This window comes from Nycticebus coucang, chromosome 16 (genome assembly GCF_027406575.1).
Source record: "Nycticebus coucang isolate mNycCou1 chromosome 16, mNycCou1.pri, whole genome shotgun sequence".
NCBI classification, from domain to species: Eukaryota; Metazoa; Chordata; class Mammalia; order Primates; family Lorisidae; genus Nycticebus; species Nycticebus coucang.
In genome coordinates this window covers 89,093,627-89,106,313 of record NC_069795.1, presented here as the reverse complement: position 1 = coordinate 89,106,313, position 12,687 = coordinate 89,093,627, and the positions used below count along the sequence as shown (strand labels likewise).

The 12,687-nt window shown below is 39.7% G+C and overlaps 1 protein-coding gene across 1 annotated transcript in view; it reads left to right on the top strand.

The window, feature by feature from the left end:
- The window catches only part of VPS8 (VPS8 subunit of CORVET complex), a 329,884-nt gene that overhangs the window by 254,262 nt on the left and 62,935 nt on the right, over positions 1 to 12,687 (top strand). Inside the window, exons 43-45 of the mRNA XM_053565122.1 lie at positions 3,180 to 3,260; positions 5,350 to 5,519; positions 9,281 to 9,446. Coding sequence (XP_053421097.1) covers positions 3,180 to 3,260; positions 5,350 to 5,519; positions 9,281 to 9,446 — 417 coding nt within the window. The remainder of the gene's footprint in view (positions 1 to 3,179; positions 3,261 to 5,349; positions 5,520 to 9,280; positions 9,447 to 12,687) is intronic.

Here is a 12,687-nt window from a genome sequence, read left to right as displayed (position 1 = left end):
CCAAGATAAGTTTTTGTAGTTAATGTTCCATGTTGATACTTTGAGAAACAAGTATTTTTACAAGTGCATTTATTAAGAGCTTGGCCACAGGCATAATTAAATGAAGATAAGAAGTATTGACATGGGACTATTTTTATGCAAAGAAAATGGGAAGGAAAAATTGTCCAGTGAGTATAAGGCTTAAGTTGTTTTTCTAGTGAAGAACTATGTTGAGATATCCATAGTCTTGCCTTTTGTAAATGGCCCCCACATATTTGACAGGTATCTTTAGCTTAATGATAGATCTCTAGCTGTGAAACATAACATTTTCTGTTAAGCTTAAGTGATCTCCTTAAGCCCAAACTTACAAATTAGTTAACTGATTCACAAATATATAGTTATTTTGTACCTTGGATTTCTTCAGCATGACCACAGCATCTGAAGAAGCCAAAGCAACTTCTGGCAGAGTGTCTCACACTACCCTAGACAGCTCAGAGCACTGAAAACCAAGCTCAGAAACAGCACAACATAGATAGGCCGGGTGCAGTGGCTCACGCCTATAGTCCTTGCACTCTGGGAGGCCAAGGGGTGAGGAGATTGCTTGAGCTCAGGAGTTCGAGACGAGCCTGACAAGAGAAAGATCCCGTCTCTACTAAAAATAGAAAAACAAGCTGGGCATCCTGGCGGGCACCTATAGGTCCAGCTATTCAGGAGGCTAAGGCAAGGGATCTGTTGAGCCCAAGAATTCGAGGTTGCTATGAGCTATGATGCCCTGGCACTCTACCCAGGGCACAGAATAAGACTGTGTCTAAAAAACGAAGAAGAAAAAGAGGAAACTGTACAACGTGATGTTCAAGAGCTATTATTAGAGCCCTAAAGAAAAAAATAAGCAAATCCTGAGACTGTGCTGTACAGGTTTTTCCTGCTTTCATCGCCTTTTTTCTTTCTGACCTCATAGATAACACCAAGATTTTAATAACTCTTGCTCCCTAAGAAGTAGACAGAAATGTTACTCATATGTTTTAGCAATCATTTGTTTACCATTTAGTTTACCTATATTTTCCAGCAAAAATTATTTTATTATTTAATTTATTATTTATTATTAATTTATATGTCTATACTTGGGAGACCAGCATAGTGTGTTCATATGATTTCTGAAGTACCTAGATGCAAATCCCATACTATCTGCTTAACAGTTTTGTGACTTAGAGAAATTTATATAACTTTTCTCTAAACCTCAATTTCTTTATTCATAAAAGTTGTTGAGGAAATTAGTGAAATGGTATTTCATACTTAACCACTATGCTTCATCTTACCCACTTAATAAATAAGTTACTTTTTTTTTTGGAGTTTTTGGCCAGGGCTGGGTTTGAACCCACCACCTCCGGCATATGGGGCTGGCGCCTTGCTCCTTTGAGCCACAGGGCCGTCCTATAAATAAGTTACTTTTATCATAACTGTATAGTTGGATTCCCCTATTTGGCATGGAAAAGAGTCATTTATGTCCTACATAATCAGATTAAATTAGAGTAAAGTAATAGACTTGACACATTTATTGGCCATTTTTAAAATTATACTTATCAGTCCAGCCAAAGGCGCAGTAAGCTGAGCACACAAATATGCTCATGGAAATAAAAAATCTTATGATACACTTTTTGGGAGAGCAATTTGGCAGTGTATACTGATAGCCATAAAAATGCTCGATAGTCTGTAATTCCCTGCCTAGAAATCTCTAAAGAAATAATCAGCGATTCAGACTAAGATTTATGGCCACTAGCATTGATAATAGTACATGGGGCTTAGGAAAGGGAAAAATTTAAATGTTCAATAACTGGGAATGACTGAATAAAACATATTATTTTCACATAATTCATGCTCTGCAGCCATTAAGAAATATTTGATGATATGGAAAGTGCTCTCAATATAACATTAAGTAAGAAAAAAAGATATAAAAATACTCAAATTTTGTATGCAAAGAAATACATCCCTCTCTCCTCTCCCTTTTCTTCCTCCCCTAGAAATAAGAATGTAGAGGAATATATATCAAAGTCTCAATAGTGTTTATTGAGTGGTTGGATTTCAGTTTATAGTTTATTCAGGGGGATGGGAGGATTGTGCACTTCTTGTTTTTTAAATTTTACATAATAAGCAAGTTATTAGGCACACCGATATCCCATATCAAAAGCAATAGGGGGAAGATTGGGTGCCTGGGTATCTATTGTTTATCAGCAGTGACTTTATTGAAAAAAGCTTTGAAGTGGTGCCATGACTCATGCCTGTAAACCTAGCACTCTGGGAGGCCAAGGCAGATGGATTGCCTGAGCTCAAGAATTAGAGACCAGCCTGTAGTCCCAGCTACTCGGGAGGCTGAGGCAGGAGAATTGCCTAAGCCCAGGAGTTGGAGGTTGCTGTGAGCTGTGTGATGCCACGACACTCTACCGAGGGCAATAAAGTGAAACTCTGTCTCTACAAAAAAATAAAAAAAAAATAATAAAGAAAAAAAAAAAAAAAAAGAATTAGAGACCAGCCTGAGCAAGAGTGAGACCCTATCTCTACTAAAAATAAAAATACTATCTGGGCGTTGTGGCAGGCACTTGTAGTTCCACCTACTCAGGAAGCAGAGGCAAGAGAATTACTTGAACCCAGGAGTTTGATGTTGCTGTGAACTATGACACCATGGCATTCTACCCAGGGTGACAAAATGAGACTGTGTCTCAAAAAAAAAAAAAAGCAGAATAAAGCTTTGAAAAACTGAAAGCTGTTTTCACAGATCCTGCTTGTCTCTAAAACTAAAGCAATATAGTTGGCTTGGGCAAGAGGTGGTTAAATGGAGTCATAAGAGAAGTTGTTGGACACACTTTGAGTGTTTCTGAGCATACTGGTTTAATGCAACTCATATGAAGGAGAGGACACTTCTTGCAGAAACAAAATCAGAGTAAAGTTTAATTCAGTTTGCAAAGAAGATTATTGAGAAAGGAGCTTGGATTATTTAAATTTGATTTTTCCAAAGTATTTGAGATGGGCACAGGGGGAACTAATGTACATTTCTAGTGGAAGGGTCAGAGGAGAATAATATTTCGTGACTGTAGAAAGATATTTAAGAACATTTTGCTTTTTGAGATAAGTTATATTTTAAAGTAATTTTAAAATGCCAACAATCATAACAGAATTATAATTTGTTATATATTTTTTTTAATTAGGATCCAGTTTATGGAAAAGGAAAACTTGGAGAAATCCAAGGACTTATTCTGGGAATGTTAGATACCTTTAATTATGAACAAGTAAGTAAGCTACTTACTGTATCTCTGTTTGTCATAAGGGAGAAAATAGCTATTTTTTTTTTTTTTTGTACATGCACTTTTTTTCTTTAAAAATTACCACCTATTTACTGGAATTGAGATAGATCAAGATATATATGGTTTGTTTCTATTTTTAAATTTCTCTTGGCCTTAATTTATATACACCACACGTACACACATTCCAGAATGTGGAAGTACATGTGATTCAGATTTATTTTATTTTTTGATTCCTCGCCAGTGAGACAAGTATTTTATCAAAATGAAAGTATGAGAAGCTTTCTATAAAAATAGTTAATGAGTTAACCCATAAAAAGAAAAGGGGTCAGCATGAATATACAGAATTATAAAATAAAATTATATGAATGTTCTTTTAAACACTCTGTAACAGATGTTTGCCACTAACCCAAAAATGGTCATCAGTCTTAACTTTAAATTGCCTATCACGTCAATTCTCAGTAAGAGCCAGCTTGAAATATTGATTTTCTTTCCGAGCATACTTTAAAGCAACTCATGAAGTCACCTGAGAAAAGTGTCATTCAGATATAAGAATCTGAGAGGACAAAAAGAAGAGTCTGGATAGCAGAGGTTTTCTTGGAGCGTTGTAAGAATCACAGTTTGGCCAAGCGCAGCCCAGTGAAGCCTGATCCCCCTGCAGGCATACATTCCTGGGTAGATAAGTAAAGTTGGGTGCAAGGCAAAAAATGTTTGCCAATTTTGGAGCTATAGAAGAGGGGGAAAAGATGCACGGATTGGAAAGAAATAGAATAGATAATTAGAACTAAAAGTGTTTGGCTCAGCACCCGTAGCACAGTGGATATGGCGCCAGGCACATATACCAACACTGGCAGGTTCGAAACCGGCCTGGGCCAGCTAAACAATGACAACTGCAACAAAAAATAGCCGAGTGTTGTGGTGGGCACCTGTAGTCCCAGCTACTTGGGAAACTGAGGCAAGAGGATCCCTTAAGCCCACAAGTTTGAGGTTGCTGTGAGCCATGACACCACAGTACTCTACCATGGGCAACGTAGTAAGACTCTGTCTCAAAAAAAGGCGTGGCGCCTGTAGTTCAGTGACTAGGGCACCAGCCATATACACCAGGGCTGGCATGTTTGAACCCGGCCCAGGCCTGCCAAACAACAATAACAAACTACAAAAAAATAGTCAGGCCTGTGGCCCACACCTGTAGTCCCAGCTACTTGGGAGGGTGAGGCAAGAGAATTGCTTAACCCGAAGAGTTTGAGATTGCTGTGAACTGTGACACCATGGCATTCTACTGAGGGTAACATAGTGAGACTCTGACTAAAAAAAAAAGAACTAAAAATTTTGCGTTACTTTTGGGACTGACAGAAAAAAACCCAACTACATATCCAAATGATGTATTGAGTGTTGAGAATTAGTTATAGTATGGAAATAATACTTTATAAGCATATAGAGCCTCAAAATGACTTAATGTGATATCTGTGAATATGTTTTTATGGGACTCAATGACAGATGTCACAGTCTCAAGTAGATTCAGATGACTTATAAATACTGATCGGGAAAATGTGATCTCTCTGCCCAAGTAAGATGAAACCAGAGTAATGGCCATTAGCTTTTCTAGTGAAGGGTTATTTGAAACATTGCCATAAATGCAATTTCAATAAAAAATCCAGATTGGAGTGTGTTTTTTGTTAAAACACTCTGAGATGTTCAAAGAGAAGTTATTATATAAATGCGATAAATAAATAGGCTAATCTAGTCATTTGAAAGCCACCAGTACTGAATTAAATCACAAAATGGGAAAGTACACATTTGTCAGTAGTAAGTAGTGACCAACTTAAGAAACTTAATAATATATTTTCTTAAGTAAAATGAAAATATATTTTCATTTCTGCACAGTAAGATGAAGTGCTTGGACGTGGGGAGTTTGATGTTTGTTTCTTTCATCAATTTTATCCCATTATAGTATATTTCAATTTTGGTTGTTTGTAGTTGAAAACTAAACAAATGTTAATCCCCATTTATCTCCTTTGTCTCTTTCATTTTGTAACCGTTTGTTTGTTTCTTTGTTTATTGCCTTGGTTTTTCATAGACTCTGCTGGAAACAACGACTAGCCTTCTAAACCAAGATCTGCACTGGTCATTGTGTAACCTGAGAGCTTCAGTCACTAGAGGACTGAATCCCAAACAGGATTACTGCTCTATATGTTTGCAGCAGTACAAGAGACGCCAAGAAACAGCTGATGAAATTATTGTGTTCAGGTAAGAGAGGGAAGGAAATGTTACATGTGTGCTGTGTTCACATACATGTCATTACCATGCAGGAATACATGTGGATACATAGCCAGTAAGTCATCCCAGCAGTGAACACACAGGCAGGTTCCTCTTACAGACTTTGCAATTTGTGTGGGAGTGGGAAGAGCTAGAGTTTAGGGTCCTCAGGAAATAAATCAATTAGAGGAATAAGAGCTGTGAAGAAAATAAAACATGGGGCAAAAGGATGGAAGGATGAAGTGTTCAGGATGAAAGTGCTATTTAATGAGGGAAGACATCACTGAAGAAGTGACTTTTTAGCAGAATGAGAGAGGCAGGGATGACGGTGCTGAGAGGTGTTTTGGATAGTGAATGAATTTTAAGGGTAGAGCTAATTTGCTGGGGTAATAGATAATGGAGTGTGGGGGAAATGAGGTCTTTGGCCTGAGCAACTGGTTGAACATGGTCTCATTGAGATGAGGAGGGACAGGTATACGGAGCTGGGGAAATCGAGAGTTTTGTCTTGATGTTTGAGATGGCTATTAGACCTCTGAGCAGGAATGCTATGTAGATAGATATTCTAGTCAGAAATCTGTAGATGTGTAGTCCCTGGAAATATAAACCACAAAATCATTACCATATAAATAACAAGTTACAGTGCAAAGAGAGAAGAGGTCACGTAGAAATGAAGGGGTTGGCTCAGCACCTGTGGCTCAAGCGGCTAAGTTGCCAGCCACATACACCAGAGCTGGCGGGTTCGAATCCAGCCCAGGCCGCCAAACAACAATGACAGCTGCAACCAAAAAATAGCTGGGCATTGTGGCAGGTGCCTGTAGTCCCAGCTACTTGGGAGGTGGAGGCAGGAGAATCGCGTGAGCCCAGGAGTTGGAGGTTGCTGTGAGCTGTGATGGCCACAGCACTCTACCCAGGGCGACAGCTTGAGGCTCTGTCTCAAAAAAAAAAAAAAAAAAGGAGCAAAGGAAAGGCATCTGCAATATATGGACAGAGGAAACCATGGGGACTCAGAGCCAAACTTCTTGAATTCAAATCTTGACTTTACCACATGCCAGCTGAGAGACTTTGGATAAGTTTTTTAGTCTCTTTATATCTTAGTTTCCTCATCTGTAAATTCGGATAATAGTAGCTGGCTCCTACGGTTTCATGAAGATTAAACAGGATAATTTACTTACGGCACTTACAATGGTGCCTGTGGGGAGTGAGCACTATATATGTAAGTGTCAGTTATGCAGAAAGAGTGGTAGGTTTGGTGGTTGGGAAGGGAAGTAGTTCCCATCACACAAAGAATCCATTCATGCAACAAATATTTATTAAGCACCTGCTGTATGTCAGCTGCTGTTCAAGGGCATAAGATACAGAATGAACAAAACATAGGATCTGCCCTCATGGAGTTTGCATTCTAGTGGCAGTGGCACGCAATAAACATACAAGTGAAATGCTAGATAGTGCTAACTACTATGGGAGAAAAACAAGGGAGATTGAGAGTTCAGGAAAAGACTGTTAAAGTGACTTATGAACAGATTATTTAAAAATTAATAAGAATAATCAATAATTACATGAATAAAAGCAAAACATGGTATAGAAGAAAGATAATGTTGGGAATGACTAATTTATGAAGAGTAGTCAGGGAAAACCTCATTGTTTAAGTGACATTTGAGCAGAGACCTAAAGGATGTGGCTGTGCACATCCAGAGAGAATTTCCAGGAGGAAGGTCCGCAGTGCTGAGGCTGTGAGGTCGAGGCGTTCCTGAGGAGTGGTGAGCGGTGGGCTAGAGGTACCTGAACAGAATGAGGCAAGGAGAAGATGATGAGAGAGGACTTCAGAGGAGGAACAGAGGCTTGCCAAATCATGAAGGAACTGGGTCTTAATGAAGAGTCAGACTTTTCTTTTCTTTTTTTTGAGACAGGGTCTCACTATATCGCCCTTGGTAGAGTGCTGTGGTGTCACAGCTCACAGCAACCTTCAATTCTTGGGCTCAAGTGATTCTCGTGTCTCAGCCTCCCAAGTAGCTGGGAGTATAGGCGCCCACCACAATGCCTGGCTATTTTTTTGGTTGCAGTTGTCACTGTTTTTTAGCTGGCCTGGGCAGGGCTTCAACCCATCAGCTTCAGTGTATGTGACTGGCACCCTACTCACTGAGCTATAGGCGCTAAGCCTAAGAATCAGACTTTTCTGAGATGAGAAGCCACCAGATGATTTGAGGATAGGGGTGACATGATCTGACCTATGTCTTAAGGATTGGTCTGACTACCCTGTAAGCCGAGTGACCACTCAGGCTATTGCAGGAGCCCATGTGAGAGATGGGCCAGGGAAATGGTAATGAAGTCAGATGCAGGAAGATAACTGAGTCTATTCATAAGATAGAGCTGATAATTTCTGTTTATAGATTGGATATGGGGTTTGATAGAAACTAATCAAGTATGACTCCAGAGTTTTGGGCCTTAGAAACTATAAGAATATAGTTGCCATATTGAGATGTAGATGGTTGGATGAGAGCATGCAGTGGAGAGAGTTGGATGGAAGTCAGAAGTCTGGTTTGAGACATGTTAAATGTAAGATGCCTTCTAGATATCCAAAGTAGAGTTCTTGAGGAGAGAGATAGATCGGGCTTAGGGGAAGAGATCTGGGCTGAAGGTATAAAGCAGGTAGTCATCAGGAATAGCTGGTATTTTAAAGCTATGGAACCAGTAAGTAGTCATTAAAGAGGTAGTTATAAAAGAGTATAGAAGAGAAAGCTTATATTAAGATATAGAAAGAGAAAACTAGCCTGGCATGGTAGTGCATGCCTGTAGTCCCAGCTACTCAGGAGGCTGAAGCAGGAGTGATGACTTTAGTCTAAGAGTTTGAGGTTGTTCTGAGCTATGATGACACCACTGCACTTCACCCAGGGTGACAGAGTAAGACTCTCCAAATAAATAAATTAAAAAATTAATATCTTTAAAAATATATATAGACATACACACATATAAAGAGAGAGAATTAACTTCTGAGGCAGTCCAACATTTCAGGTCGGAGAAATGAGAAATCAGTAAAGAAGACTGAGAATCCCACTCAACACTCAGCTTCTAGGAGACTGGTTTAGTAATTTAGCATAATCAGTAGGGAATGTCTTCACAGAAATAACGTAAAGATTTACTCTAGCAAAGGCAATTTTGTAAATGTTTAATTAAATATTTGCCTGAATTGTATGAGGCAGCCCACTTGTTATTATAATTATTTTTCCCAATTCTGATTTCTTCAAACTATCTAAAAAGACTGTTTAGAGTTTCATAGTTTGAGAAATGAGCAGAAGCTCATCTCATCCTCTAGGTGGTTTGTATCCAAGAACTGTGGTTCTGGTTCCGACTTACAACTTAAGTGTACAAATACATAGGTCCCCATGAGAGTTTTCAGACAGATTGTGTTGTGGTCTATTATTTCACTTCCAAGAAACAAGTCGACATTGTCCTTTCCGATTCACCCGTGCAAGTTTCAATGTGCTCGGCTCATCGATCAGGCTAGGAGGGATTCATTTGTTTCTGTCCACGGGACTTTACCTTTCTTCATTTTTCATCAGGACCCTGGATTTTTAAAAAGAGACAAGCGCAACAAATATATTTCCTTTCTTATGTCTTATCCTATACAGCACTCTAATTAACTGCATTCCAGCTTATTAGAAATCATTATTGCTTATAAGCACACTCTTACCATAGCTTACGTTTATGAATTTTATGATAATGAAAAGTACAAATTGGTTGCCTTCATTTTGCAGCTGTGGCCATTTGTATCACTCATTCTGTCTACAAAACAAAGAATGCACCACGGAAATTGAGGGCCAGACAAGATGGACATGTTACAAATGCAGTTCAAGTAATAAAGCCGGAAAACTAAGTGAAAATTCATCTGAAATTAAAAAGGGGAGGATAGCCCCGTCACAGGTAAGATGTGTTCGTGGCAAGATAAAGATAGGCTTGTCTTACCCCTGTCATTTAGGCGTGGCCTCATTTTCTTCAGGTCCTGTGGACCTCAGCAAGTTTACCTGGTGGGTACTGAGTGCATGAAGTCTTCTGTTCAGTCCTCTTTAGCGTTGAAGAGCCTCTCCTCCCTATTCAGCACTAAAAAACATGGATCAGAGAGTAACAGAAGTAATTTTCTGCTCTTGAGAAGCGTAAGATCTAGTTGAACAGGTAGAATGTACACACATGAGCCTGCTTTTAAGAACCTTTGACAGAATAACAGGTCAGCAAATACAAACGAATATTTGCAATACTTACCACTGTGAAGCAGGGCTGCTGATGGACCGAGTCTCCACTTGTATGTTCTGTACCTGGTTTTCTCATTTGGATAACTTTCTTCAAAGAACCTGCTGTAATATTGCATCCCTCAGAGAAACTTTTTATTTCCATTGGAGTGTAACTAATAGACTAGATTATTTTTATTTATTTTACTTTTTTTTTGAGACAGAGTCTTACTCTGTTATCAAGGCTAGAGTGCCATGACATCAGCCTAGCTCACAGCAACCTCAAACTCCTGGCTTCAGGTGATCTTCTTGCCTCAGCCTCCTGAGTAGCTGGGACTACCGGTGCCCACCATGACACCTGCCTAATTTTCTTCTATTTTTAATAGAGATGGGTCTCACTCTTGCTCAGGCTGGTCTCAAACTCCTGAGCTTAAGGGATCCTCCCGCCTTAGCCTCTTAGAATGCTAGGATTGCAGGCATGAGCCGCCATGTCCCACATTTACAACCTCTTTTAAAAGCAGGAATTGGAGCAGAGTTTGAACTCTTCTGCTTAATAATTTTAGGGAGAGCAAAACTTGACAACATGAGGTACTCAGTGTGGAGAAGTTACTAGGGCTGTGACTGGATCGCTTCTGATCCAGCTCAGTTCTGCTTCCTCTCTAAAGTGGAATTGCTACTTCTTACTCCTGCCTTTATGCCATCTTGTCCTGTAGTCAGTCCTCACATCCCATTGTGAAAAGTTGGACTTGTTACTTTTCTCTTTCTGTTTCATCAGCTTTCAATGTTGTATCAGAAGCAGAGCCAGGGAAGACCTCATGACTAGTTCCTCTTCCAGGTAACAATTTAGAATTTTTGCCCCTAGTGCTGGGCATTCCATTTCTGTATTTGTGCAGTATGTATTGAACGGTATGCTGGGCACCATGCTTGGTGCTAGGGACATAATGGTAGGTAAGACAAACACAGTCTTGTCTTGTGGAGTTTATAGTAGATGAAATTATAGATTTTGAATAAGTACTCTCAAATGTTTTTCTGACATATTTCCAAATATGTGCTATCTTTTCCAACACCAATTCCAACTAATTCTGTTGATTCTCTGGGTACCGGATCAGTGTTGAAAAAATCAGTTCAATTCTGATACTACCTGGAGTTAGTGTCAGAATCGTTATACTTCATGGTTTGAGGGTTCAGTCCCACAAGACAGCCCTCAGTTTGGATGCCAGCCACAAGCGAGTTACCCAGGCTACCCACACTTTTGCCTAACTTTGCTACAAATTCAGAGGTCCCTGTGACCTTCAGATTTGATAATTGACTAGTATGATTCGTAGAACTCAGAAAAACACTTTATTTACATTTACTCATTTATTATAAAAGACACAATTGAGGAACAGCCAAATAAAGAGATGCATAGGGCAGGGTTGGGAGTGAGGGTGGGGCCAAGGAGTGGCAGAGATTCCATGTCCTCTCTGGGTCCACCACCCCCCCAGCACTTCAGTGTCTTCATCAACATACAAACTCCTTGAACCTTACAATTTAGAGATTTTTATGGAGATTTTATTAGGTAGTCAGGATTGATTGGCCATTGGTGATTGCACTCAATCTCCAGACTTTCTTCCCTCCTGCAGGTTGGGAGATGGGGCTCAAAGTTCCAAACCTCTAATCATGGCTTGATCTTTCTGGCAAGCAGCTCTCCTGCTGAAGCTATTTAGGGTTTTTCAGCTGCCAGTCATGTCTTTAGCACACAAAAGGCACAACTACCACTCTGTGCTGGGAACCTGAGTCAAAGGCCACATACATATTTTTTATTATACCACAGTCACTTACAGATGAACTTTACTGTAGGGACAGATGATGAGTAGACCTAAACTACACACGAGGGATCATGGCATGCTTCCTAGAAAGGCCATGTCAGCTGCCTCTGAAGGGAAAAAGTCAGCTACACAAGTGTAAGTGCCGGGTGGGCAGGAGGAGAAGTATTGCAGGCAGAGGGAACAGTGTATAGAATAAACATAGAAGTAGAAGTTGAATGACTGAATCTAGAGGGGAATTGAATGACAGTGGTATCAAGATGAGGCTCATGAGGAAAGCAAGGACCTTGTTAATTATTTTGATGTTGTGCTGAAGAAACAGGAAGGACATTGAGGGGTTTTAAGGAAGAAATATGATCTGACCAGAATAGTATTCTTTTTTCAGAATAGTATTTTTAAGAGAGCACTCTAAATGAAGTAAAGAAAATGTTTAAAACGGAAGCAAGAATGGATGCAGGGAGACCAGACTCTTGAAGTCATTTAGAGGTGAAGAGCGTTAAGTTGTGCGTCCTAGAATGGTAGAAGTAGGGATGGGGAAGAGTGTGTGTCTGAGATGAGCACGAACATCTGCCTGATCCCCGTGGTCCCTGCTCACCTTGTGAGCCTCAGCTCATTACACACTCTTTCACCCTGTAGGTGTAGTTACACTCAACTTCTAGTTCGATGCTCTTTTCTGCTTCACAGCAGAGGTGCCACGTTTGAGAAGTAGAATTATCACTTCCTGATGATAACTTCATTGGATGGAGGAGGTAAGGCAGGAAGAGGCATCTAAAGCCTCTTGTTTAAACTAAACTAAAGCCAGTTGTTTATAATTAAACAACTGAATGAATCATGTACTATTTAGTAAGACAGAGAACAATAAACAACTTTGGGGGTAAGATAAGGAGTTCACTGTTGGAGTTAGAGACATCTGCTCTGTATCTGGACACATACAGATAAAGGTGTCCAGTATGGTTTTCATAATGAAAATTTTTTTAATTAGATATCCCACATGCGTATTTATTTGCATTCAGGAAGGAAAGATAGGCCCTGTGATGTCCAGCGTTTTTCAAGCTAAATCCAAATCCAGATGGTGGAACCTTTATGCAAATACTTAAGGCATTACATCTTGAGGCACTTCAATTTTTCCCCCTC